The sequence below is a fragment of the Giraffa tippelskirchi genome, chromosome 11 (assembly GCF_054371585.1).
Source record: "Giraffa tippelskirchi isolate mGirTip1 chromosome 11, T2T-mGirTip1v1.2.pri, whole genome shotgun sequence".
Lineage (NCBI taxonomy): Eukaryota > Metazoa > Chordata > Mammalia > Artiodactyla > Giraffidae > Giraffa > Giraffa tippelskirchi.
The window spans coordinates 127,011,250-127,038,449 of record NC_137285.1 but is presented as its reverse complement, the minus strand read 5'-3'; the positions used below and the strand labels follow the sequence as shown (position 1 = coordinate 127,038,449).

Sequence of the window (27,200 nt, the reverse complement as noted above, 5' to 3'; positions counted from 1 at the left end):
TACCCGCCCGCGGAGAAGTCGGCGGAAAGGAGGGGGCGGGGAAGGAAGGCTGAGGGAAGAGAGGGCACCCCCGGGCGCCAGGGTGCATTGTGGGAAGGAGGCGGCAGCGTCCCGGGCGGGCGGGAGGTGCACCAGCGGCGGCGGCGGCGGTAAATCCTCCCGGCCGCTCACAGCACTGTGGAGCCGCGTCCCCAGCCCGGCCTCGGACCGCGGCGCCCCTCCTGCCCCTCGCGGCTTCTCGCCCGCCCCTCCCCCCCCCCAGCGAACCGATCCTGACGAGCCGGCCGGCCGGCCTGGCTCCCCTCCCCGGCCCCGACGGGCGGGCGGGCTGCCCTGAGGAGGCGGGGAGGGGAGGGCTGGGTCGGCCGGCGGGCAGACAACGATGCCGAACTTCTGCGCGGCCCCCAACTGCACGCGGAAGAGCACGCAGTCGGACCTGGCCTTCTTCAGGTTCCCGCGGGATCCGGCCAGGTGAGCGGCGGGCGCGGAGCTGGCAGCCCGGGCCCTCCTCCGCCGTTCGCGCTGCCAGCCGCCGGCCCTGGGCAGGCTCCGGGGCTAAGAGGGGCTTGGGGGGACACAATTGTCGACCCCAACCCGGGCCCGAGGTGGGGAGCGGGCCTCGAGCGGTGGGCGGGCGGGCGCTCGGGGGCCTCGGAGCACGTGCGTCCGTGGGGGCTCTGCGTGTTGGGCACCACTCGAAATAAGAGGCAACTGGGCGGCGCGAGTGGGTAAGGTGGGTTCTCGCCCTGATTCGCTTGCTGTGTGACCTCGGACAAGCCGCTTTCCTCTCTGGGCTTTAGTTAGCCTAGCTGTCAAAAGAGGGACCTGAAATCTATGGTTGTGGTCTCCGGGGCCCTTCTACCCCCGGGACAGTGTTTCTTTCTGGAGTCCGACCACCTTTGATCTCCAGTCACAACTACTCCCTCCTTCGGACTTCTTCATGGTTCAAATTCTGTTTCTGACCGTTACGCATTATCTCACTCGGTTAATGTGGGGATAACGGGGGTGGGAGAGGGCGGGGTACGCGAGAGGGCTTGGTAGTTGTTATTGAAACGTCTTCCTTGAGGTAACCCACCCGCTCTCACTTGTATTTAGAGAGTGATAGAGTAGCGACTGTATTTGAAAGTCTTAGGCTTTTTCCTTGGCATGTCTTGTTGGTTAATTCATGTCAGGTCAGTACTTGCTGTGTGTGTCAGGGCACTAACGTTAGAGGTCCTGGAAATTCAGAGTTTATGAGACAGCGTTCCTGCCTGCAGAAAGCTTACAATCCATTTAAGGAGGTAGATATATAACATATATAAGTAGGCGATTATAATATAGCGTGCTGCTCTACAAATATTTATCGAAGGCCTACTAATATACTAGGCACTGTTCTGAGCACTGGGAGAGAATAGATAGATAAAACGAAGTCTCGGCTCTCATGGAGTTTACGTTATTGTGGGGGAAAATAAGTAGATACACCGTGTATCAGATGGTGATGAATATTATGGAGAAAAAGCAAATGTTTGACGGGAGGGGGCCAGGAGGGTAGGGGAATAGGAGTAGTAGGGGAGGCACAATTGCTATTTTAAATAGGATTATCAGAGACAGCCTCGCCAAGAGTGTCTATTTGAGCAAAGACCCGAATTAGGAAAGAGAGTCAGCCATGGAAGTATCCAGGGGAAGTACATTTCAGTTGGTAGAAACAGTAAATGTAAAGGCAGGGCATGCTTGTTAGAGGTACAAGCGGGAGTCCTCAAGCTGATTTAAGGAAGGTCAATCACTCAGTCGCTTCTGACTCTTTTCTCCACCCCATGGATTGTAGCCCTCCAGCCTCTTCTGTCCATGGAATTCTCCAGGCAAGAGTACTGGCGTGGGTTGCCATTCCCTTCTCCAGGGGATCTTTCCTACCCGGGGATCAAACCGTGGTTTCCCCCACTGCAGGCAGATTCTTTACCTTCTGAGCTACCAGGGAAGCCCAAAGGGACGTGGAAGAGGAAGAGATGAGACCAGAAAAATGTACGTGTGTTTGTGGTAGGGGCAGATTGTGTAGGTTATTGTAGGCTGTGGAAAGCACGATGGCATCCTGAGTGAAATAGTAAGTCATCAAAGGGTTTAGAAGAGAGAGACTTAATACCTTTAACAGAATCACTGGCTAACTTGATGAGTACATTGTAGGGAAGCAAAGGTGAGGGCAGAAAGACCAGTTAAAGGCAGTTGCAGTAATCCAGGTTTAATTGCAGCAATCCAAGTTTATAGAAGTGGAGGTGGTAAGTAGTTGCATTTGAGGTTTATTTGGAAGGTGAAGCCAGCAGAATTTTTAATGGTGTAGATAATAGGTTGTAAGAGAAAAACAGAAGTCAAGAATGATTCTAGAATTTTTTGCCTTTAAAAAAATTTTTTTGAAGTATAGTTTATTTCCAGTGTTGTATTATTTCTGCTGTACAGCAAAGTGATTCAGTTCTATGTATATACACACACATTCTTTTAAAAAATTTTTTCCAGTACACACATTCTTTTAAAAATTCTTTTATAGTATGTTTTATCACGGGATATTGAATGTAGTTCCCTGTGCTACACAATAGGACCTTGCTGTTTATCCATTCTACATATAATAGTTTTTATCTGCTAACCCCAAACTCCCAGTCCAACTCTCCTCCACCACCCTCCCCACTGGCAACCACAAGTGTGTCCTTTATGTCTGTGAGTCTGTTTCTCTTTAGTAGATAGGTTCATTTGTGTCATGTTTGTCTTTTTCTTTCTGACTTACTTAGTATGGTAATCTCTAAGTTCATCCATGTTGCTGCAAATGACATTATTAAGTTCTTTATGTCTTGAGTAGTATTCCATTATAGATATGTACCTCATTTTCTTTATCCATCTTTCAATGAACATTTAGGTTGTTTCCATGTCTTGGCTATTGTGAATAGTGCTGTTATAAACATGGGGGTGCATGGATCTTTTGAATTACAGTTTTGTCCAGATAAATGACCAGGAGTGGGATTCCTGGATCATACGGTAACTCTGTTTTTAGTTTCCTGAGGAACATCCATACTGTTTTCTATAGTGGTTGCACCAACTTACATTCCCACCAACAGTGTAGCAGGGTTCCCTTTTCTCTACACCCGCTTCAGCATTTGTTATTTGTAGATTTTTTAGTGATGGCCATTGTGAGTCATGTTAGGTGGTACCTTGTGGTTTTGGTTTGCATTTCTCTAATGATTAGTGATTTTGAGTATCTTTTCATGAGCCTGTTGGCCATCTGTATGAAGAAAGACTTAAGATTTTTAACCTGAGCCTTTATTGAGCTATGGAAGACTGGGAGGAGCAGGTTCAGTGGAGGACTATAAAAAATTTGGTTTAGGACATGTGAAGTTTGAGAGGCCTGATAGACATTCAAGAATAGATGTCTTTCTTCATACATATCCATAAATGAACTCAAAATTGTCCATATTTAGATCAATGACCTAAATATTTAAGAGCCAAAACTAGTAAAAGATATACAGGTCTGGAATCCAGAGACTTCCAGACTGGAGATTGTGAATACGGGCATTCTCAGTTTATAGGGGGTATTTAAAACCATGGAACTGGATAAGTAAAGTAGACTAGATCTGAGGATTGAGCCCTGGAGTATTCTTAGTGTTTAAAGTTCAGGGAGATAAGAAGGAACTACTAGCTCAGGAGAGTGAGGAATAGCCATTGGGTTCTGTGGGAACAGAGAAGAGGAGCATCTTAATCTGACCGGGCCTCTCTCTGTTAAGCGTTATCTTCTTTTGAGCCCAATTGGAAGTATATTTCACTTGCATAATGAAGGCACCACTAGTCAATTCTGGACCACAGGTTGTTAATCTTTATAGGTAGTGAATACTCTTTTCATTATATTCCATGGTTGGGGAGTATGGCCTGTAGGGGCTTATAGTCTTAGATTTGGAAGGAGTTTGTAGATCTGGTGCAGTATCCTTTGAAGTGTTGGAATTCCCTCAGGATTAATGGCTTTTAAACTTTTTTGGGTCTCTGTTCCTTTTGAGAATCTAATGTAAGGACTGTTAAGAAAAGACATAGACATGATTTCGTATCAAGTTATTTGTGGACCCTTAAGAGGCTCTGCACATTTCTGACAGGTGGGCCTTTGCTAAAACACCTCTAGTGTCAGTTCCTTTGCCTTGTGAGGGGATACTTGAGAATTCTGGACAGCATTGACTATTGTTTCTTCCTTGTATTGAGTGGAAATGTGCCTCCCCCTTATAATTTATGCTTTGGAGGTCCTACTTTTGTTCTCAGGTGACAATGAACAAAAATGTGTCCTATTTTATCTATTTTTTAATTTGTTTTTTGGCCTGGCCTTGTGACATGTAGGATCTTAGTTCCCTGACTAGGGATTGAACCCGTGCCCCTTATAGTGGCAGTACAGAGTCTTAACCACTGGACTGTCAGGGACTGGCACTGGACTCTGCCCTGTTTTATTAGGTTGGTAAAAAAGTAACTGTGGTTTTGGACCGTGAATTTTAAATCATTATAACTAGGCTCAAATACATCTTTATTAATCAAAATAGGAACAGTTACAATCAAAACATTTTTGCCAATGAGAAATAAGTTTATTCCTGTAGTATAAAAAATGCTTCTGGATTCGATGAACTCTTGGAGAGTATTTTCTGCCTCTTGCTGGTTGTGGAAGTGTTTTGTCTTGAAAAAAGTTGTCCAGATACTTGAAGAAACAGTAGTTGGTTCATGAGAGGTCAGGTGAATATGGTGGATGAGGCAAAACTTCGTAGCCCAGTTCGTTCAACTTTTGAAGTGATGGTTGTGCGATGTGCCATGGAGGAGAGTTGGGCCCATTCTGTTGACCAGTGCCAGTTGCAGGCATTGCAGTTTTTGGTGCATCTCACTGATTTGTTGAGCATACTTCTCAGATGTAATAGTTTCACCAGGATTCAGAAAGCTGTAGTGGATCAGATGGGTAGCATTAAAATGATGTATAACCACGTTTATATAAGAATGTATTCCAGTATCAAACAGCAAAGTTCCAACAATGCAAAACCGCTATTACTTTTGCACCAACCTATATGTAAGAGCCCTTTGAGTATTTCATGACCAAATTACAAGCTTTTTAAAACTCTTAAAAAACATCTTTATTGAGATATTCGCGTACCATATAATTCACCTATTTAAAATGTGCAGTTAAATGGCTTTTGGTGTATCATGTTACTAATTACAAATTTTTTTGATAAAAATATGCAGGTGTGTCTTGGTGTCCATAGAGGATTGTTTCCAGGAATCCCCTGCAGATACCAAAATCCATGTATGCTCAAGTCCCTTATATAAAATGGCAGTAGTGTAAAATTTGCCATTTTAATCATTTTTTTAAAAAGCATATTTGAGTGTATAATCCAGTGGCATTAGTTACCATTCATTGTGTTCTGCATTCATTACCACTGTCTACTTCCACAGCCTTTTCATTATCCTGAGCAAAAACTTAACTATTAAGCAGTAACTTTTTACCCCAGTCCATTTTCAGTCTTCATGAATTTTTCTGTTTTAGGTACTTTATACTCATATTATCTAAGTCAGTCGTACAGTAATAGTCCTTTTATGTCTGTCAAATTTTGCTTAATGTATTAAAGGTTTTAACTTTGTATCAGAACCAAAAATCAATACTATAGGATTTCAAATTCTACTGTATTTGACAGTTTCTTTTTCACTGTGCCCAGAGTTCATTATAATAAAGAAATAGTTTCCAGAGTTGCTTACTGAATTAATAATTGTATTCTTAGGGTTAGTGGTTATAGCTAGTTTTCTTTTTTCCTTCTGTAAATGGGTTGTAGGGAAGGTTGATAAAAGGTGACATTGCCAGCCCATCTATTATTCAAAAGTTAACTCACGTTGTTAACTAACCATAAATATAAATATATTTAATGCTGTTAAGTAGTATATTTCCCATTCATTATATTTATAAATTCCATGCACATGAAAAAAAATTTTGGTTGCCCTGGGTATTCGTTGCTGCACGCAGGCTTTCTCTAGTTGCAGTGAGTGAGGGGTACTCTTTGTTGCGGTGCACAGGCTTCTCATTGTGGGTTTTTTTGTTGCGGAGCATGGGTACACAGGGTTCAGTAGCTGTGACACAGGGGGTCATTAGCTGTGGCTCTCAGGCCCTGGAGCATGCGGGCTCCAGTAGTTGTGGTGCACAGGCTTTAGTTGCCTGTGGCATGTGAAATCTTCCCAGATCAGGGATCAAACCCATGTCCCCTGCATTGGCAGATGGATTCCTATCCACTGTACCACCAGGGAAGTCCTTGTGCACACTTTTAAAAACAACTATTTAGAAGTAACTTAAAATTCAAGAGTATAATTAATACATGGCACTCTGTGGAATTTCATACCCTAATACCTCATATTGGTTTATAAAAAGTAGCATCAATGCACTTTAAATATATATATATATATATAAATAGAATCAACTCACCTTAGGGCAGTGGCAGGAAGATAAGTTACCTAAAATTAAAATTTTTTAAAAAATGCCTAAATCATGATTGCCCCAGGGTGGCTTGATTATTGCCTAAGCTTAGTAGAACTGACGGAGAAGGCAATGGCACCCCACTCCAGTACTCTTGCCTGGAAAATCCTATGGACGGAGGAGCCTGGTAGGCTATAGTCCATGGGGTCACACAGAGTCGGACATGACTGAAGCGACTTAGCAGCAGCAGCCGCAGCAGTAGAACTGATCCCCACATCAGGTGAAGATACAAGTAGAGCTAATGAATTGCTCTTATTGTTAGAGTGAATTGGACAGTTGAAACGTTCTTCTTTCTTCTCAGACAGTACTGACTTTTCCCTGAGGTGGTGAGGTCTTGTAAGATTCTTTGGTAATTTAATCAAAATTAACTGAGAGTTGACATACTCTAATGTGTAAAATGTAAACTGGTGGTTTCCAGGCATTTAGGAGGGTCCCCACAACCCTTTCAGGGAGTCTAAAAGGTGAAAACTACTTCATAATAACACTGACATTATTTGCCTTTTTTGTGCTCATGATCTCAGGAGTGTACTGTGGAGTTTTTCAGGGACTTTATAACATTATGAAGTCACTTACTCAGACAAGTTATATATTGTGTTTTATAAAATTTTCTAAGTATGACTTAAGATATAGGTGTTTAGTAGACATTTTCTTGGAAATGAACAAAATAAGCCTGCCACTTAAAGAAAAACAACTGACAGCCAAGCATTCAAGCAAAAGTTAGAATTTTGGAAAATTTATATTCGTTAACTTGAGCTAGACAACTCTCTAATTAGACTTTTCTGATGAGATCAGTGGCGATATTGATAAATGTGACTTTTAAAAAGTATATCATATAATGAAATGTGTTACCGTTTAGCCAGTCTGCCAAACTTACTGAACTAATATTTTCCAAACTGATAAATTCACAATTTTACAAAGACATACATGGATAAAAGTACCGTTCAGAGTGCAAGTTGGACTAGTGGATTTTAATCAAACAGTATGAAGAGGCTCATTGGTCTGGTTTCAGATTCCACATTGCAGCTAATCTTTAAGAAACCACTGCTTGTGGAGTTTTGGTGTCCTATCAAAGAACATCCACAGTTATGTAGGAAACAGGAATATGGTAATAATCTTTTAAACTGCATGTCATTAAGAAGTCATTTCTTTCTTGTACTTCAGCCAGAACAACGTATGGCAACAGATTATATGCAAAAGCAGATGTGAGACTGTAGCTTTCTTCTATAAAGTTAGACATAAAAGAGATTTGCAAAGATGGTGAACTGTGCCATTCTTTTCACTAAATGGTTTTTGTTTTGGAAAATATAGTTATTTCATTAAAATGATATCTATGATAACATATAATGGAATTGCTATTTTTAATGAACTAATATTTTTAAATTTCTAGGTTGTAGTTTCTATAGTCATAAATATTGATAGATAAAATGCATGTAAACAAAATTTCTTTAGTTACTTAATAATTTAAGGAGTAAAGGGCTCCTGAGACGATGATGTTTGAGAATCACTTCTATAAGATATAATCTTAAAGTACTTTCATATGATCTTATTTAATCCTCCAAACAATGCTGCGAGTTGTAATAATAACAATAATACTTATAGAATACTTCATATTCTGTGTGTCAGGCACTATTCTGTGTGTTTTATGTAGACTATTTCAGTTAACCTTTGCAATAAGTTTTGAGATAGTCTCTGCTTTCAGATGGGAAAAGCAGGCACAGGGAGGTTAGCTAAATTATTCAAGATCTCAGAGATATATCTAAAACCCCAAATGTAGGATAAGGTATGTAATATTATCCAAATTTATTTGACCATGAAACCTCCTTTTTTTTTTAATTGGAGCAATACTTTGACTGGTGTTTTTTGGAATATGTTTTGGAAATTTTGCATTAGTAGGAGGCCATTGAAAGAAAAAATTTCAAACCTTAAAAAGGGAGTGGTCACTGATGGTTGACTAGTACTGAAAGGGTGATTAAGTTGAAGACAGGAAGTGACCTTTGGATTTGGCAGGATGAAATTCATAACCTTTAGCTGTTCTGGGTAGCTATGATGAAATCTTATACCGGCCCACTCTGTCCTGTCCTGGGTGTGAATCATCCCTTTGTCCAGCTTATCCACACTGTATACACTACCCACCCATTAGTATTGGAAAAACATAGTATATATAGGGGTCAGTACTATACGTGATTTCAGGCACCCACTGAGCGTCTTGGAATATATCCCCCATGGATAAGGGGGAGACTGCTGTACATGGAGGCAGAATAGTCTTAACCTATCTGGGTGGGTGTGTATGTGATGTACATACTCTTTTCAAATCTGAAAAATTTTCCTCAGTAAGTGACATTTGAGTGAAGATCTAAAGACAGATCTTTGCATAGATTTTCCTGTGCAAAGGAAATGAAAAAAAGCAACAAGAAGAGTATTCTAGGTTGAATAAACAGCATGCAAAACAGCCCTATGATAAAAGGAATCACAGTGCATTCATGAAACTGAACTAAGGCATGTGAGGTGGCAAAGTGGAAGGGTGGTGCGATATGAAGAGGGAAAAGAGAACAAGGGTTAGATTGTACAGAATCTTGTAAGACATATGAGGATTTGGCTCTTTATCCTAAGAGTAATGGAAAGTCACTAAAGGATCTTAATCAGAGAAAGATAGTATTCTCAAATTGGTTTTTTAAAGCATTTTCCACTTGGAGAAGAGGTCACAGAAAGGTAAGACAAGTTTGAAAGTTGATGGATTTGGGGAATCATTCCACTGTGCCAAGGAAAAAAAAAGACACAGAACAGTGACAAGGAGAGCTAGGACAGGGAAGACATTAGTTTTATAAAAAGGTTGAGAGATAACTGTAGAAGTGTGTATGTGCATTTTAACATGTACACAAATATATGTATGTGTGTAAAAAAAAAACTTGTGGTCATAGGTAATTTTTATAACTTACTGATGTAAAACATATATACACAGATCGCAAATCATAAATATATAGCTTGTTAGATTTTCAGAGTAACATGTCCATGAAAATTTTGCCCAGATTTAAAAAAAAAAAAAAAGAATAGTACTAACATCCTAAACTTCCTCTCCCTTGTGGTCCTTTCAGTTATTATCCTACTCTCCCCCGTGGTAGGCAGTTTGACTACATGCACATTAGATTAGTTGGCTATTGAGGGGGAGGGGAAGAGTGATGGGAAGCTGTTTTATTGGTATATGACATCCATAGGGAAAAGTGCAAAAATGGTAGTCTAGAATTTGATGAATTTTTGTAAGGTAAATATACACAGGTCATGTTCAAGATAGAAAACATTACTAGCACCTCAGAAAGTGCTCACTCCTGGTTGTTAACCTCTCCCTAAATGTATCCATTGTTCTCACTATCATTACTATGTTGAGGGGGTCTCCAAGCCACCCACATATTCAGAGATTCACTCAGACCCATAGAACTCAGTATATAGTTGTATATAGTTGTACTCAGTATATAGTTGTACTTACAGCTCAGTATATACTTGTACTGTATATACTCAGTATATAGTTGTACTTGCAGCTAAGATTTCTTACAGAAATGTAGTAAGGGCACACATCTGCACCCTAAGAGAGAGAAAAGACAGAGGTAGAATTGGAAGGATCTTTGTGTAGTCTTCCTTATGTTCTCTCCCTCCCATGTCTGGTCACTCAGAGCCCACTTTTCCCCAGTAGTGAAAATCCAACATTTGTGCCATGTTTCTGCCCAGAGAAGCCCTTAGAGACCCAGTGCCCAAAGTTTTTATTGGGTTCTGGTCACTTAGACACTCTCTGCTTAGCATATGCTAAAATTCCAGACTCCCAGAAGAAGGACAGACTTTCATTAATAGTCCTACTGTTTGCACGAACAGTCGAGGCAGTAAAAGTCACCTTATCAGTTAGAGGAAATTTTTATATCAGTGTAGAGAAGCCAGGCTCCAACATCAGCCAAAAGACCAGCCTTACAAACAAGTCATTCTGAAGATAGCAACTTGAGGCTTGCTGTGTTCAATAACTTTATGTACTATCACCATATATGAGTTTTGCCTACCCTTGAACTTAATACGAAAGGAATCATATAGTATGTACTCCTGACTTATTTTGCTGAACACGTTTGTGAGATCTAGCTAGTTCGTTCATTCCATTGCCAAGATAGTAGTCTGTATGTAATAGTATACCACAGTTGATCCTTTCTATCTTTGATGGGCAAAGTTGTTTCACCTTCTCATCAACTTTTGGTATTATTTCTTTCACATTGTAGTCATTCTTATGAGTATGTGGTAATAATTTAGTTACAGTTTTAATTAGTATTTTCCTAATAACTAGTGAGATTGAGCTTTTTTAAAAATTTTATTCTTCTTTTTACTGAGCATTTTTTTGGAAGAAAGGTATGACCAGCCTGGATAGCATATTGAAAAGCAGAGACATTACTCTGCCAACAAAAGTCCGTCTAGTCAAGGCTATGGTATTTCCAGTAGTCATGTACGGATGTGAGAGTTGGATGGTGAAGAAAGCTGAGCGCCGCAGAATTGATGCTTTTGAACTGTGGTGTTGGAGAAGACTCTTGAGAGTCCCTTGGACTGCAAGAAAATCCAACCAGTCCATCCTAAAGGAGATCAGTCCTGGGTGTTCATTGGAAGGACTGATGTTGAAGCTGAAACTCCAATACTTGGCCACCTCATGCGAAGAGTTGACTCATTGGAAAAGACCCTGATGCTGGGAAGGATTGGGGGCAGGAGGAGAAGGGGACGACAGAGGATGAGATGGCTGGATGGCATCACTGACTCGATGGACATGGGTTTGGGTAGACTCTGGGAGATGGTGATGGACAGGGAGGCCTGGCGTGCTGCGATTCATGGGGTCGCAAAGAGTCGGACACGACTGAGCGACTGAACTGAACTGAACTGAACTGAGCATTTTTTTAATGTGTATTGGCCTATTCAAGTTTCTCATTTTTATATTAGATTGTCTGAATTATTTGTAGGGAGTTCTTCATACATATTTTGGATATGAGTTCATTGCTAGATTGGTATATTACAGATCCCTTCTTCCATTTTGTGGGTTGCCATTTCACTCTTAAATGATTCTTTTAATGAATAAGTTATTAACTATAAAGTGGCCTGATTTATTCATCTTTTCCTCTAGACTTTTTTTCTGTTGCTTTTTTAAGAGTTCTTTGTGTCAAGGTGGTTAAGATAGTCTTTTATGTTATCTTTTAGAAACTGTATTGTTTTACCTTTCATATTTAGGTCTACAATTCACTTGGAATTTGTTTTTCCGTAGATGAAAGTGCAGGTCAAGATTCATTTTTTCCCATATGGGTGGCCAGTTCAGGACTATTGAAAAAATTTACCTTCACTGCTGTGCAATGATTCCTTTGTCTTAAGCATCCACAGTTCTCCATTTTGTTCTGTTTTTTTTTATCTTGTGTGCCAATATCACACTTTTTTTTTTAAGATATATGCATTTTTATTTTTTTAAATTTTCTTGACTTCACCTTGAGTCTTGTGGAAATTCCCCGACCTAGGGTGAAACCCGCACCCCCTGCAGTGGGAGCTCAGAGTCGTAGCGTGTGGACGCCAGAGAAGGCCAGCAACACGGTTTTAATAAGCTTTATAATAAGTCTGTCTGGTAATATAAGTCCTTCCACTTTTTTCCCCCAAGATTGTCTTGACTATGCTGATCCTTTGAATTTCTGTATAAAAAGTTTTAGAATGATCTTTGTGATTTCTCTCTCTCACATAGAGAGACATGCATAAAAGAACTTGTTGGGATTGTGATTATATTAAATCAATAAATCATTTAGAGAAGAATTGATATCTTTAGGATTCAGTGTACCAATCCATGAACTTGTGTATCCCTCCGTTTATTTATTTAAAATTTTTTTCTAAAAGAAACAATAAAAATAAAATTAAAAGTTTTTTCTATTAGAAGTCTTATACATCTTTCATTAGATTTATTTCTAGGTATTTGATGTGGAACAGGTAGGTGTAGGTAATTGGGCCCTCTGCTCAACTTATTCTTGATTGAATCTTAGTGTTCTTTTTATCAGAAAGCTATTTCAACTTGGTTCAGAAATAATACAGACAGTGATGTTCTGTGTGGAAGGTCTCCAGAGATTTAAGAATTAAAAAACAAACTTAACTCTAGCAATATGGCAGTTGTTTTATAGTGAGTTTTTATACCAAATAATTTAGATGTTGAAATTGAAATATTTATAATCACATTGTACAACTATATAAGAATGTGATTAAAATGCAGACATCTTAGGGATCATTACTGTGTATGGTAATTAATACCTCTTGGTCGAATGAAATGCTTGACAATTATAATCAACATTTCACCGTGGTAATTTTGTTTCCCTGAAATTTCTACCAAGAGCTTAGTTTTACTCTTTTAGATGCATAGAACATGTCTGTCCTCTTTGGAAACAATTTAGAGCCGTATCGGGTACAGTCCATGGGGTCGCAAATAGTCAGACACGATTTAGTGACTGAACAGCAGCAGAGCAGCTGGCTCTTAATAAGCATTATGATGATGAAGATGATGTTAATTTTTTCCTACAGATATTTAAGCACCAAGAGGACATGGACTTTTTCTCAGTCACTATCTCTTAACACCATCTGTGTACTAGATTGTGTAGACACAATCCCTGCATTCATGGAGCTTGCAATCTAGTTTGCACATATCACTGTAGATAATCATGTTTATAATAAAGCAAATGAATATAGCCATTATGCTTCCATAATAAACTCTAGTTATTTATAGAACATCTACGTAGTAATTTTCTACAGTGACAATGTCTTTTCATATGCTTGTTTAAGTTGAAATCCTAAGGGGAATGTTAAGCCGTTGGCGCCTCATGGTTGTGCAGTTTTTTGCTTGTACTGCTCATTATTAAGTCCTCTCTGATGCTAGGATGTCCTGGGAGTTGAAAGATTCAAGTTTAAGTTCTAGTTTGACTGCTAAGTACCTCTGACAAGTTACTTCTTAACCTTGTCTGTAAATGAATGTACTAAATGATTTCTGAGGTTTCTTCCAGCTCTAATTTTGTTGTTAATCAACTTCTCCAAATTATGTTATATTTTTTGGGTCTAGGGGAGCAGGAATCTATTGTCCATAACAAATATTTACCTTACAACTGAATGCTGAAATTTAAATGTTGAGCTCATATTCCTTAGTTTTATTTTGGCTTTATTTTTGTAGATGCCAGAAGTGGGTGGAGAACTGTAGGAGAGCAGACCTAGAAGATAAAACACCTGATCAACTAAATAAACATTATCGATTGTGTGCCAAACACTTTGAAACTTCTATGATCTGCAGAACTGTAAGTAAGCAGAGGGTTTGTTTTTTTGTTTGTTTTGTTTTCACTCACTGTTTGGTTGGAAATGTAAATCTTTATATATTAATGTTGGAGAGTATCCTTACACCCTGCCACTTTTTTTTCCTTTAAGATGAAGACAGATTTGGAACTTAATAGTACCTATTTTGTTCTTAAAAACCTCTGTGTGTATGTGTGTGTGTGTTTTAACCCTTCTATTTCTGATGCCCCGTTCCCATTTTATCAAAGGTCACCACTTTTTAAACTTCTTTTGTAGCCTTCAGAAAATTTTAGATGATTATAAATGTGTATATTTAAGGTGAATTTGGCATTTTTATTTGGAACAGCTTCTCTAGAGCTTTTATATGAGTGAAATCCTCATCAAGGGGTAGAGCTCTTTGCAAATTTTTGTGTGTACTGTTAGAACCTACCCTTAATTTTTATGTGCTGGATACAACAGGAAGCAAATCATACAGTTCATGTGACAAAAACATTTTTATCAGTAATTTGCAATTTCATATCAAGACCTGAATCTCTCAGTCTTATTACAGTTAACTGTAAATTTGTCCAGGTCACTTCTCCCCTCTGAACCCCAATTTCTAACGAAGAATTTAGACCAGATAATTCCTGAGGTCTAAGATTTTTAACCATCTGTGATTCTGTTACTGCTTTGATTCATAAAAGGCACAGATAAGACAGATTTGATTGACATGAAGCAGACTTGAAACACTTTAAAAACTAGTTAGGAAAACAGTTTTGTTAAGTAGTCTTGCTTAGGTATGAAAACAAATATTCTTGTTTAGGCATAACTGTCATCAGTTATTGGGATAGACATAAACTTAATTTGAAGATACACTATATATTGTTATGCAGCAATTTATTTTGATATTTTTTTCAGATACATTTTGCAGAGGCATCAGAAAACTAAAGAATGATTGGGTTATTTTATTTCTCAAAATTAATTGAAGCAGATACTTGTGAAGTCATTGGGAGGTGAGCCTATTCCGGTTCAACAGTTTAATCACAAATATTTGAGGGATATTTTTGCCTTGCTTTGTTAACAGGGTAATGATCAAAATAAAATATTTCATATGTTTAAAAGGCAAACTTTATGTTCTTGACATTAAATAAAAATATCCCAAATTATTTTGAATATATACACCATATGCATTTAAAAATTTTTATTTTATTAATAAATACCGTTTCTTAATCAGTTAATTCCAACAAGATTAATGTGAGAAATAGTAAATATATAGTTCACTTCTATTCTTGTTTAGTCAGAGCATAGAACAGAACTATTTTTACTTTTTAAATTTCCACATGATTTTTTAATCTTTAATCAGTTATTACAAATGTGAGAGATTTTCTTTCTCCACATATGGGAGATATTCCTATTAAAAGCTGGATTATCTAATGTTTATACCCAAATGTTGTAAGAGTTTTGAATTCATTAGTTTGGCATTTAAGATCTCATCAGTAAACATTTGTGGTTAGTTCAACCAAAGCCAAATATTATCTTTGATGCTAAAGTAAGATCATTACTTTATATTCAAGCCTTCACTCAGCAGTTAAAGATTAAATTTTGATACTGAATAAAAATTGTCATGCACAGGAATAGAATGTAGCCTTTTTTGTCATGGGTACTTTGAGTAGGTGTAAAAATATTGCATGTTTTTCATTCATGTATTGTTTTTTGGTCTATAATACCTTTGCTTTATAGCAGATTAATTTTATATGAATTTTTAAAGTTCTTCACGGTGTTTTATCCCTCCTCTGTTTATTTAATTGGTAAGATATCAAGACTTGACTCTGTATATGGATATGGTTTTGCTTTTTGAGATGTTTGCTAAGCAGGAAAGATGAAGCACTTCGGGTATAGTATTGTGTTTGTGCCCTTCAGTGATTGTGTACCATATCAATCCCTGATTCAAACTCTGTGTAGACCGAAGATAATTGGCCCAGCTCTAGAAGTTGAATGTCATTAAGAAGTAGATTTTCTTCTTTGTGTTTTCCCTGAGGCTTGTGGTTGAACTAGAAAATATTGAATAGAAATAGAAATTCTTCCCAAATGTGTTTAACAGTTCTTTGGATAAAACTTAAGATGTGTGTTCTCTTTAATTATATATTTTTCCATCATATTTTCCTAACCTTCTTTCCTTGAGTAAAAAAATATGGGGATTGTTACTTTTGTGTGACATATACTTTGAATGTGCTTTATTGGCTTTGAAACAATCATTGCTCCCACAAAAGCTTTTTAAACTGAAGTGTGTTTTGTTTTTATCAGTGCAAATTTAGGACGACATTAAAGGCATGGTTTCTTTGGACTAGCTAAGGGAATGTAGTAGCAGTTATTCATCTGTTACTCTACCTCTTAATAAACTTCTTGTCCCTACCTGACCTCTGGTCTGTCTGGCTGTGGGAGACTGTCACCATCTAAATTGGCATCCAGCTTCTAGTCAGATTGAATTAGGTTATAAGGATAGAGAATGGTCACCCTTCAGTGATAAGAGTATTATAATTAGAAGGAAATTTAGAAATACCTGGTTCCGTGTTTGCAAAAATGTGATTATGTGTATAACTTGTGGCATATGAGTGACATCAAGTGGCACATGAATCAGTTTTTATCTTAGAAATTTTGTAATATGTGTTAAAAATAAACTAGCTCATCAAATCATTATTTTACAGTTTTTATTCCTTAAGATTTTGTTAGTTAAAAAAGTGAGTCAGTTATGAAAAAGTATAGATGGTTGTGTAACTGAAATGGCGAGAGTTATGATCATTAGTGTGAATAACTTCATCTAATTCAATACCTGAGTTTTATTCCAAAGAAGAAACTGAGTCCAGAAAGGGGAAGTATTTGTCCAGGATCTCAGAGTGAGTCACTGGTAGAATAAGGACTAGCCCCTAAGCCTCCTGTGAAAGTAGTAGTGGCTCAGTAGTGTCCGGCTCATTTTGACCCCATGAACTGTAGCCCGCCAGCTCCTCTGTCTGTGGAATTCTCCAGACAAGAATACTGGAGTCGGTAGCCATTCCCTTCTCCAGGGGATCTTCCCAACCCAGGGATCAAACCTGGTTCTCCTGCATTGCAGGCAGATTTTTTACCTTCTGAGCCACCAGGGAAGCTCTTGGTTTCCTGGGTCCTCATCAGTGTTATTTCACAGTGCCTTAATGCTTCTCAGTAACGAAAGAGGAGTGGATGGCAAGTAAAGGAGGGAAGAGTTATTATGAAACGTATAAGAGGATAGCTTTATTGAGAAACTTCTGTGCCTGCTTTGCTTTGTAGGCTCACGGAAGAACAGAAAAGTAGCTGGGAGATTGAATTAGAAAAATATATATAGAATACAAATACATTTTACTTTTTATGCCTATCATCAGTTCAGTTCCTTCATTTATAATAGTAAGGTTGCCAGAAGGACAAATGTAAAAGGAGTCAGAAATAATTAGCTGATCTGGACTGACATCATCAATTCTGCAAGTCTCTACACTTTAGAATTGGAGTTGAAGTAGTACTGGGGAAATCATTAACAGTCAATTTTGTTTGTGTGTAATGTATTCTTAAGGACTGTTTCTGCATTAACGCATTTTTCTTTTTCAGAGTCCTTACAGGACAGTTCTCCGAGATAATGCCATACCAACAATATTCGATCTTACCAGCCATTTGAACAATCCACATAGTAGACACAGAAAACGAATAAAAGAATTGGTATGTCAGTGTGCTTCCAGCTTTTTTATCCTCTATAATATTATGAAATCAAGTATAGATGTATTCATGTTAACATTGAACCAAGTTACTTTCTATATCAAGTGTAGCATTATGGGGGATTAATGCCATGGTTACTGAAGTAGCCTGGACCTAAGATGTTTAGTTTGTTTTAGTATTTGCTTTGGAAAATCTTCCTCAAATTTAGCCAGTTGATACTTGTTGACTTGAGCCAAAGTATGCCGTTAATTCAGTTTAGTTTAGTTCAGTTGCTCAGTCGTGTCTGACTCTTTGCCACCCCATGGACTGCAGCACACCAGGCCTCCCTGTCCATCACCAACTCCCGGAGTTTACTCAAACTCATGTCCATTGAGTCAGTGATACCATCCAACCATCTCATCCTCTTTCGTCCCCTTCTCCTCCTGCCTTCTGTCTTTCCCAGGATCAGGGTCTTTTCAGATGAGTCAGCTCTTCTCATCAGGTGGCCAAAGTATTGGAGTTTCAGCTTCAGCATCAGTCCTTCCAAGGAATATTCAGGACTGATCTCCTTTAGGATGGACTGGTTGGATCTCCTTGCAGTCCAAGGGACTCTCAGGAGTCTTCTCCAACACCACAGTTCAAAAGCATCAATTCTTCGGCACTCAGCTTTCTTTATAATTCAGTTCTCACATCCATACGTGACTATTGGAAAAGCCATAGTCTTGACTAGATGTACCTTTGTTGGCAAAGTAATGTCTCGGCTTTTTAATATGCTGTCTAGGTTGGTCATAACTTTCCTTCCAAGGAGTACTCATCTTTTAATTTCATGCTGTTAATTAAGGGCTACTAAATCATTTTCTTCCAGGGAAGCAGGAAAAATCTCACCTCTTCCTTTGTGGTAAAGAGAGTGGGACTGAGGTATATTTCTAGAATATTTTGGCACAAAGGGATTAAGAAAGGGAAAGAGTGAAAGTTAAGACATGGGTAGTTTTACTAGAGATAAGGATTCCATCACTATTAAGTACTGACAGGATTTATAAAAGCTTTTAAGTCTCTATGTGGCATCTTTGTACATGTTTTTATAAACCTTTAATGTCCTTAAAACCTACCTGTTTTTTGTTGACCTCAAATGAGCAAAATGAAATTACTCAGATTCCTCAGACTATGGCTTTCTGTCATCATTGCCACCAGGAAGCCCCTTATTTTTTTCCTTATTACCATTCCCATTCCTCACCTTCCTCCATTTTGTATCCGTGCTAGTGTACTTAATGAGTCATTTCAATCCATTGGCTTTGTGCTTTTTAAAGATAACATTTGTCTAGTTTTCCTCATTTTCTTCTATATTTACCTTTCATAATCAGATCTTTGATCATTTGAATTTGTATGGTGTCCAGTAGAGATCTGCCTTTCTATTTATACGGATCAAATTTTCCCAACATGGTCTGTTAATCAGTCTGGATAAGATGCTGCCCCTTACATTGCTTTATATTATATCATTTTCAAATAGAGTGATTTCTTAAGTCTTCTTTTTCAAAATTGTCTTAGCTATTTGTAGACCTTTATTCTGCCATGTGAATTTGAGAATACTTTTGTCATATTCTAGAAATTCTGTTGAGATTTTCATTATAAATACTTTGAATTAATATTTTTACAATGTTAATTAGTCATATCCATGAATGGAAAAAAAAAATAGCTATCAAGTAGCAGAGCAGTCATTGACAAAGCTACTAGTTCTTTGAAAAGACTATTAAAATACTTTCAAAACAGGACTTCTCTGATGGTCTAGGGACTAAGACTCCTGACTTCCAATGCAGGGGGCCCAGGTTTTCTGCCTAATCAGGGAACTAGATCCCACATGCCACACGCAACTAAAGGATTTTGCATGCTGCAGTTTGGCTCCGCGGTAAAAGAATCTGCCTGCAATACAGGAGACTTTCAGGAGACTCGGGTTTGATCGCTAGGTCAGGAAGATTCCCTGGAGAAGGAAATGGCAACCCATGCCAGTATTCTTGCCGGGAAATCCCATGGTCAGAGGACCCTGGTGGGCTGCAGTCCATGGAATCGAAAAGAGTTGGACACGACTAAGCAACTAAACAGCATGCTGCAGTGAAGATCAAAGATCCCCATGCTGCAACTAAGATCCAGTGCAGCCAAGTAAATAAACACTAAAAAAATAAAATAAAATTATAATAATTTAGAAGTACAGAAAGTAAAAATTTTGAAAAATTTTCAGGATTTTTGTTGTTCTTCAGAAGAGAATGTGTACTTCCTTCCTTAATTACTTCCTAAATTACGGTAAGATTATGTATTTCTGGTTAAAAGATTGTTTCCACCAGTTGAAAAATTATTTATTTGTTTGGTTGTGTTGGGTCTTAGTTGAGGCTCATGGGCTCTTCATTGCATCATGCAGGGTCTTTTAGTGTGGTCCACAGACTCGCTGTAATTGTGGTGTGCAGCCTCAGTTGTTGTGGCACAAGGGCTTAGTTGCTCTGTGACATGTGGGGCCCTCGTTTCCCAAGTAGAGATCAAATGTGTGCTGCCTGCATGGCAAGGCGGATTCTTAGCACTGGGCCACCAGGAAAGTCCCTCCACCAATTTTGAAGATCCTTTTTTTTTTTTGATTAATTCTAATAGTCTCCTGGGTTTTCTATGTAGTTGATTGTATCATCTATGAATAAGGACAAATTTGCCTCTTCTTTCAGTCTTCCAATTTTAATGTTTTCTGTTGCCTGCCTTATTGTTTGGTCAGGATCATCTCTAGCACTGTATTGAGTAGTCCCAGTAATGTCATGGCTGGTACACTTGTCTTGTTCCATTAAGTGTGATGTTTCCATTGGTATTGTTAGGTAATTTTTTTTATCAAGTTAAAGAAATACTCTTTATTTTCTTTTAGTCCTCATATTCAGAGTTTTTTTTGTGTGTGTTAACTTATGGAACTTATCAATATTTTCATTGCATATGTTTTTTTTTCCCCCTTCTTTAATGCTTAGTGAATAACATTGATGGATTTGCTGATGTTGAACCATCTTTGCCTGATTGATTGCAGCATATTTCTTTTCATTTTCATATACTGTTCGATTTAGTTAGTCTGTTTTGCATTTGTAAGTCTTGGCCTGTAGTTCCTTTTCATGTATTCTTACACAGTTATGATATCAGGGATCCGTTGGCCTCATAAAATGAGTTAGATAACTTTTCTTTTTTTCTCTTTTAATTTTCCTAGAAAAACTTGTATAAGGTAGATATTGTCTGCTCTTGAAAGTTAGGTTAAACTTGGTAAAACCATCAGAGGGCTTTGGGTGGATGAAGGAATATTTTGATCACCATTTCTGTTTATTTATTTATTTGTTTCTCTTTCTTCTTGTGCTTTATATGTTTCCAAAATTTTATGAGCTTCACCTAGAATTTTAGGATGCTTGCCTTCCTCTGCTCCTAAAATTATTTTAATAGTCTTTTCAAAGAAACAGTAGTGAGTTTTATCACTGATTGCTGTACTTATGAGCTATTTTATTGGTTTCTGCTTGATTCGAAGGATTTATTTTTTGACTCTTTTTTAGCTTCTTGAATGTTTAACTTATTTATGTGTATTCAAAGCTATAAATATCTATATTTTAGCTGTATCTGCAATTTTAGACATGTAGTGCTTTCATTGTTCAACTGTGAGAGTTTTGTAATTTCCCCTACTTCTTTAACATAAAATTGTTTTTGTTTTTAGTTTCTAGACATGGGTTTATTTTTTAAAACTTTCTGCCCCCAAATGTTTGATGCATAGAGGGTATGTATAGTCTGTGTGATATTCTTTCTATTTTTTTTGCATCCATTATTGCTGTTGACGTCAGTGCCAGTCTCATTCTTATTCCTTTTTAGGTGCATGCATTTTTCTCCTTTAAATATTTTCTTTATATTTGATATTTCAGATTTCACTAAACTATATCTGAATGTGAGGTTTTTTCTTATCCAGACTTATATTTTACAGTTCTGAGGAATCCTAAGTTTTTATTTCTTCATGCTTTTCTTCTGCTCTTTTTTTTTCTGGGACTTCTCATAGATGAATGCTGACACTGCACATCAGCTTTCTTCTTAGTAATATGAAGCAGGGTGAGGAGCTCAATCACTTCCCATCCCTGCCCCTCGACATCTTACAGCAGGCGCAGGCTTCCAGATCTGCCATCCTTGTAACTCCACAGCCCATAGGATAAGGAGGGGATGTTCCACACTGGCTAACCTGCTGACATTTTATCAGTACCATGTCCTGTGCTGCCCAGCAGGTATCCTGCTGTCTCTAGCTGTCACTGGTACTGCTGCTTTCATGCGCTACAGTAGTAATGGGGTGGGTTGTGATCTAATAATTATAGTGGGTTAGAGGGAGAGAAAAGGACACATTTGGAAAGTTCTCCCTCAGTCTAAGCCTGAATATGCCACTTGGCTCTCTATGCTGTTTGTATCCATTTCTCTTCCATTTTGGCATTGTCACTTTCTGCTTCCCAGAGATTTCTCGCAGCTTTTGTGTTAGGTTCTGGGATCCAGCAACTCCCTTTTACATGACATCCCCTGGGGTTGGATTGGGGAAGTGGGGCATGATTTGTGGACCTTGAGTTTGACCTCAAATGCCATCATATACTTTCATGCCTTTTATTAGCCAGCACATACTTGTAACCCCAAATTATGATGATTTAGGTATAAAGTAAGTTAAATGATGTATTCTTTACCCTCTAGTATTTTATTATAAACTTGGAGTCATTAGCAGATTATTCTAGTTTTCTTGTCATCTGTCTGTTTGAAGAATGTATTCTTTATGAAGAATTTATGCTCTTGAAAAAATTAAATTTGGACTTCCCTGGTGGTCCAGTGATTAAGATTTCACACTTCTTCTGTTGCAGAGAGTCACAGGTTCAATTCCTTGTCAGGAAACTAAGATTCCACATGCTGCGTGGCATGGCCAAAAAAAAAAAAATTAAATTTGACTCATAATATGCTTTTTACTTGAGTCTGTGATGATATACTAGAGTTCAGTTTTCTTAAAGATAATTTTTTCTTATCATTTAGAGTGAAGATGAAATCAGGACACTGAAACAGAAAAAAAGTAAGTGATAGTGTTAATGACTCAACTTCTGAATGCCTTTTTAAAAGGCCTTGACCTGGTAAGGACAAATAAATATGTTTTATGTCCAAAAACCTACTGTGAGAATGATGTAAGAGTGTGGTAGGCATTGTCCTGTGGTCTTGAATTGTGAGATAAAATCTTAGCTCAGTTAGTCTTTATTGAGTACCACTATGCCAAGCACTTGGCCTTCTCTCTTTCCACTAGGTGCTCCCAGGGTGGTAGGGCACAAGGCAGAGTATCTCACTGTAGGGAAGGAAAGGAGCCGAATCTCTGTCCACGCAACCTGTAGTGCATACTGAGTTCTTGGTAAATATTTAAAGAATAAGTGCTGTTGAGATACTTGGCTTTACGGAGAGTAGGAGTCACAGTAGCTGTTCTCCAGGTGCTGATGCCTGAGCTGTGTCACCACAGAATGAGAACTAGAGGGGTTTTTGTTCTTATCAGTTATTACTATTACTCTTCCCTTCCTATCTCTTCCTACTACTGCTATTATTTTTAACATAACTTTTTACTGAGTGCTTACTGTGTGCCAGGTCATTAAGAGCTTTGCATATATTAATTCATGTAATTCTCACAGTAGCCCTGAGGTAAGTACTATTATTTTCCCCCTTTATAGATGAAGAGACATGGAGTCAGGCAAAGAAAGGAGTGAAGGATATTCTGTGCCTTGAAACAGGGTGCCAGATTTGGGGAACTACCCATTCATTTTGTTGTTGGAGCTTCTACTAACCCATGATGGTTAAAAAAATGAACCTAAAGGGGCCAGGACTTACAGGGTTGTGAGTATGACTATGGTCAGAACCCTTAACCTCAGGGCCTCAGTTCTCCCATCCACATATGAAGAGATTATGCTGAGATTTCTATTAATAATATACTAATAGAGCCCTAGAAATTGCATGAATATAATTTGTAGTGTATTATCTCATCTACCATATAAAAGTATTGCTTAAAAGTGTCAGCATGGATCTTGGAGCCATACAAGCTTGGATTTGAATTTTTACCTCTATCTGTGACCTTGGCAATTATTATTTACTGTCCTCATTTGTTAAATAGGGTTGATAACATGCCTGTAGAGGGAGCAGTGTGCTACATATAAGAAGACAACACAGTGCTTCAGTAAATATTAGTCCTTCTCGTCCTTTTTGTGAGGGCATGGACTGTCTGTTATTACTCTGTATATGTAATGTGCCTTCTTAAATTTATAAGAAATTGTTCCTCTCATAATAGCATTGACATGTAGGATGAATATATATTCATTCACAGTGTTTGTCTCTTCCACTAGAGTGTGTCTTAATTTAATCTCTGCATCCTAATCTGTGGTCGAGTAGGTGCCTCGTGAGTGTTGAATGAATGAATTTGTGAATTTTAAATATTTAACCAGTCAAATATGTAATTTTTTGTTTGTATGATTCCTTATGAGCCTGTTAAATAAAATTAATTGTTTGTCTTCCAGTTGATGAAACTTCTGAACAGGAACCAAAACATAAGGAAATAAACAACAGCAGTGCTCAGAATCCCAGTGCAGAAGAAGGGGGTGAAGAGCAGGATGAAGACATTTTACCTTTAACTCTTGAAGAGAAGGAAAATAAAGAATATTTAAAATCTTTATTTGAAATTTTGATTCTTATGGGAAAACAAAACATACCTCTGGATGGACATGAAGCTGATGAAATCCCAGAAGGTCTTTTTACTCCTGATAACTTTCAAGCACTGCTGGAGTGCCGGATCAATTCTGGTGAAGAGGTTCTGAGAAAGCGCTTTGAGACAACAGCAGTTAACACATTGTTCTGTTCCAAAACACAGCAGAAACAGATGCTGGAGATCTGTGAGAGCTGCATTCGGGAAGAAACCCTCAGGGAAGTGAGAGATTCTCACTTCTTTTCCATCATCACTGATGATGTGGTGGACATCGCAGGGGAAGAGCACCTGCCTGTGTTGGTGAGGTTTGTCGACGAAGCTCACAACCTGAGAGAGGAATTTGTAGGCTTCCTGCCTTATGAAGCTGATGCAGAAATTTTGGCTGTGAAATTCCACACTACAATAACTGAGAAATGGGGATTAAACATGGAGTACTGTCGCGGCCAGGCTTACATTGTGTCTAGTGGATTTTCATCCAAAATGAAAGTTGTTGCTTCTAGACTTTTAGAGAAATATCCCCAAGCTATCTACACACTCTGCTCTTCCTGTGCCTTAAATATGTGGTTGGCAAAATCAGTGCCTGTTATGGGAGTATCTGTTGCATTAGGAACAATTGAGGAAGTTTGTTCTTTTTTTCATCGTTCACCACAACTGCTTTTAGAGCTTGAAAATGTAATTTCTGTCCTCTTTCAGAACAATGAAGAAAGGGGCAAAGAACTGAAAGAAATTTGCCATTCTCAGTGGACAGGCAGGCATGATGCTTTTGAAATCTTAGTGGACCTCCTACAAGCACTTGTTTTATGTTTAGATGGTATAAATAGTGATACAAATGTTAGATGGAATAACTGTATAGCTGGCCGAGCATTTGTGCTCTGTAGTGCAGTAACAGATTTTGATTTCATCGTTACTGTTGTTGTTCTTAAAAATGTTTTATCTTTTACAAGAGCCTTTGGGAAAAATCTTCAGGGGCAAACCTCTGATGTCTTTTTTGCAGCCAGTAGCTTGACTGCAGTGTTACATTCACTAAATGAAGTGATGGAAAATATTGAAGTTTATCATGAGTTTTGGTTTGAGGAAGCCACAAATTTGGCAATCAAACTTGATATTCAGATGAAACTCCCAGGGAAATTTCGCAGAGCTCAGCACAGTAACCTGGAATCTCAGCTAACCTCTGAGAGTTACTATAAAGAAACTCTAAGTGTTCCAACTGTGGAACACATTATTCAGGAACTGAAAGATATATTCTCAGAACAGCACCTCAAAGCTCTTAAGTGCTTATCCCTGGTACCCTCTGTCATGGGACAGCTCAAATTCAATACGTCAGAGGAGCACCATGCTGACATGTACCGCAGTGACTTACCTAATCCTGACACTCTCTCTGCTGAGCTGCATTGTTGGAGAATCAAATGGAAACACAGAGGGAAAGATATAGAACTTCCATCCACTATTTATGAAGCCCTTCATCTACCAGACATCAAGTTTTTTCCTAATGTTTATGCATTGCTGAAGGTCCTGTGTATTCTTCCTGTGATGAAAGTTGAGAATGAACGCTATGAAAATGGGCGAAAGCGTCTCAAAGCATACTTGAGGAACACTTTGACAGATCAAAGGTCAAGTAACTTGGCTTTGCTTAACATAAATTTTGATATAAAACACGATTTGGATTTAATGGTGGATACATATATCAAACTCTATACAAGTAAGTCAGAGCTTCCTACAGATAATTCAGAAACCATTGAAAATACCTAAGAGACTTTTAACCTAGACTTTCTCTTATATTTGATATTTGAAAAAAAACTTGTAAGAAATTTAAAAATATCTTACAGAAAAGTTGTAAGGGTAGGCCACTTAATCACTGAATAGGCCTCCCATTGAGTACATTAGTCATTGATAATCTGCTTGTTTAAATGGCCTGTTCTAATGCCCATGCTTTGGAGACCTAACTGTTCTTCCAGAAGATAGCATTGAAAGTACCATGTTACAGTTGTATGTGATCTCTGCTAATGGCACTTTGGAATTGTTTTAGTTAAGTGATTTTAGACATTACGTTTATCACTGTGGATCCAATTGTCAGGTATTAAGTTATCAGGTCTTTGAAAAAATAAAATTAGAGGTATGGGAGGAAGGAATGCTTTTTGTAAAATGTTACAGTGAAGCTCATGACTGACTTTTGAATAGTAGGGGTTTTAAGTAAGCTATTAAAAATCGTTAAAGGACAGTTAAGAAAATTATCAGACTATAAGAGAAACATGTAAGCTTGTCAAACAAGGATTTCGGTGTAGATTTTCTCTTTATCAAATGAAGTTAAAGCAACAAGTTAAAATTTGAATGGAAGAGCCTGCCATTGTTCCACATCTGGTTATTGCTGTTTACATTCCTTTATTGAGCCTACGTCTTCGTAAGCTTTTTGGCAGGTATATGTTGAACACTTCAGTTTCATGGTCAAGAAAGGATCAGAGGCCATGGATACTGACAACTGATTTGTCTTGTGTTTTTCTGTCTTTTCCATGACTGTATCTACTGCCTCATCTTGATTTACAAGCAAAGCCTAGAAAACCTACAAAAATAAGTGTTTTGTAGTTTATCTAGGAATAATACAGAAAATATTGCTGTTATTTTTGGTGAAGAAAATCAATTTTGTATAGTTTATTTCAACCTAAATAAAATGTGAATTTTGTTTAAAGTTCAGATACATTTTTTTTTTGGTGGGGACAAAACAGTTTCTTGTGGTAAAATTCTCTTTTTAAAAATATCACCTTCACAATTGAAGATAATTTGTTCTTTCTTTGGTATATGGTTTACTACTTGGGAATTAAAAGAACCATTTTAATTGTGAAGTTATTAAATGTAAGATTTATCTAACTTTTAAAATATTATATGTTGTATGACCCCTGATATAGTTAATTTTTGCATAATTGTTGCTGGCTAAAATGTAAATGAATGAATATTGCAGAGACATTGAATTGTTTATGTTGGGAT

At 37.9% G+C, this 27,200-nt stretch overlaps 1 protein-coding gene across 2 annotated transcripts; it reads left to right on the top strand.

Annotated features, from left to right (window-relative positions):
- The first annotated feature begins 89 nt into the window (after positions 1 to 89).
- Positions 90 to 26,904, top strand: THAP12 (THAP domain containing 12). Of its 2 annotated transcripts, none has more exons than XM_081544356.1 (5): positions 90 to 471; positions 13,689 to 13,809; positions 17,399 to 17,506; positions 22,526 to 22,562; positions 24,037 to 26,904. In XM_081544356.1, the coding sequence occupies exons 1-5, from the start codon at positions 383 to 385 to the stop codon at positions 25,968 to 25,970; spliced, it is 2,289 nt and encodes a 762-aa protein (XP_081400482.1). In that variant the 5' UTR covers positions 90 to 382; the 3' UTR covers positions 25,971 to 26,904. The 2 variants fall into 2 exon arrangements, with proteins under 2 accessions (XP_081400482.1, XP_081400483.1); XM_081544357.1 differs by having other exon boundaries at positions 470 to 733.
- The last annotated feature ends 296 nt before the right edge of the window (positions 26,905 to 27,200 follow it).

Coding starts and splice junctions, on each gene's coding strand:
- THAP12 (XM_081544356.1), top strand. CDS start 383: ATGCCGAACTTCTGCGCGGCCCCCAACTGCACGCGGAAGAGCACGCAG. Junction 472..13,688: donor TTCCCGCGGGATCCGGCCAG/GTGAGCGGCGGG, acceptor TTATTTTTGTAG/ATGCCAGAAGTGGGTGGAGA. Junction 13,810..17,398: donor CTTCTATGATCTGCAGAACT/GTAAGTAAGCAG, acceptor TTTCTTTTTCAG/AGTCCTTACAGGACAGTTCT.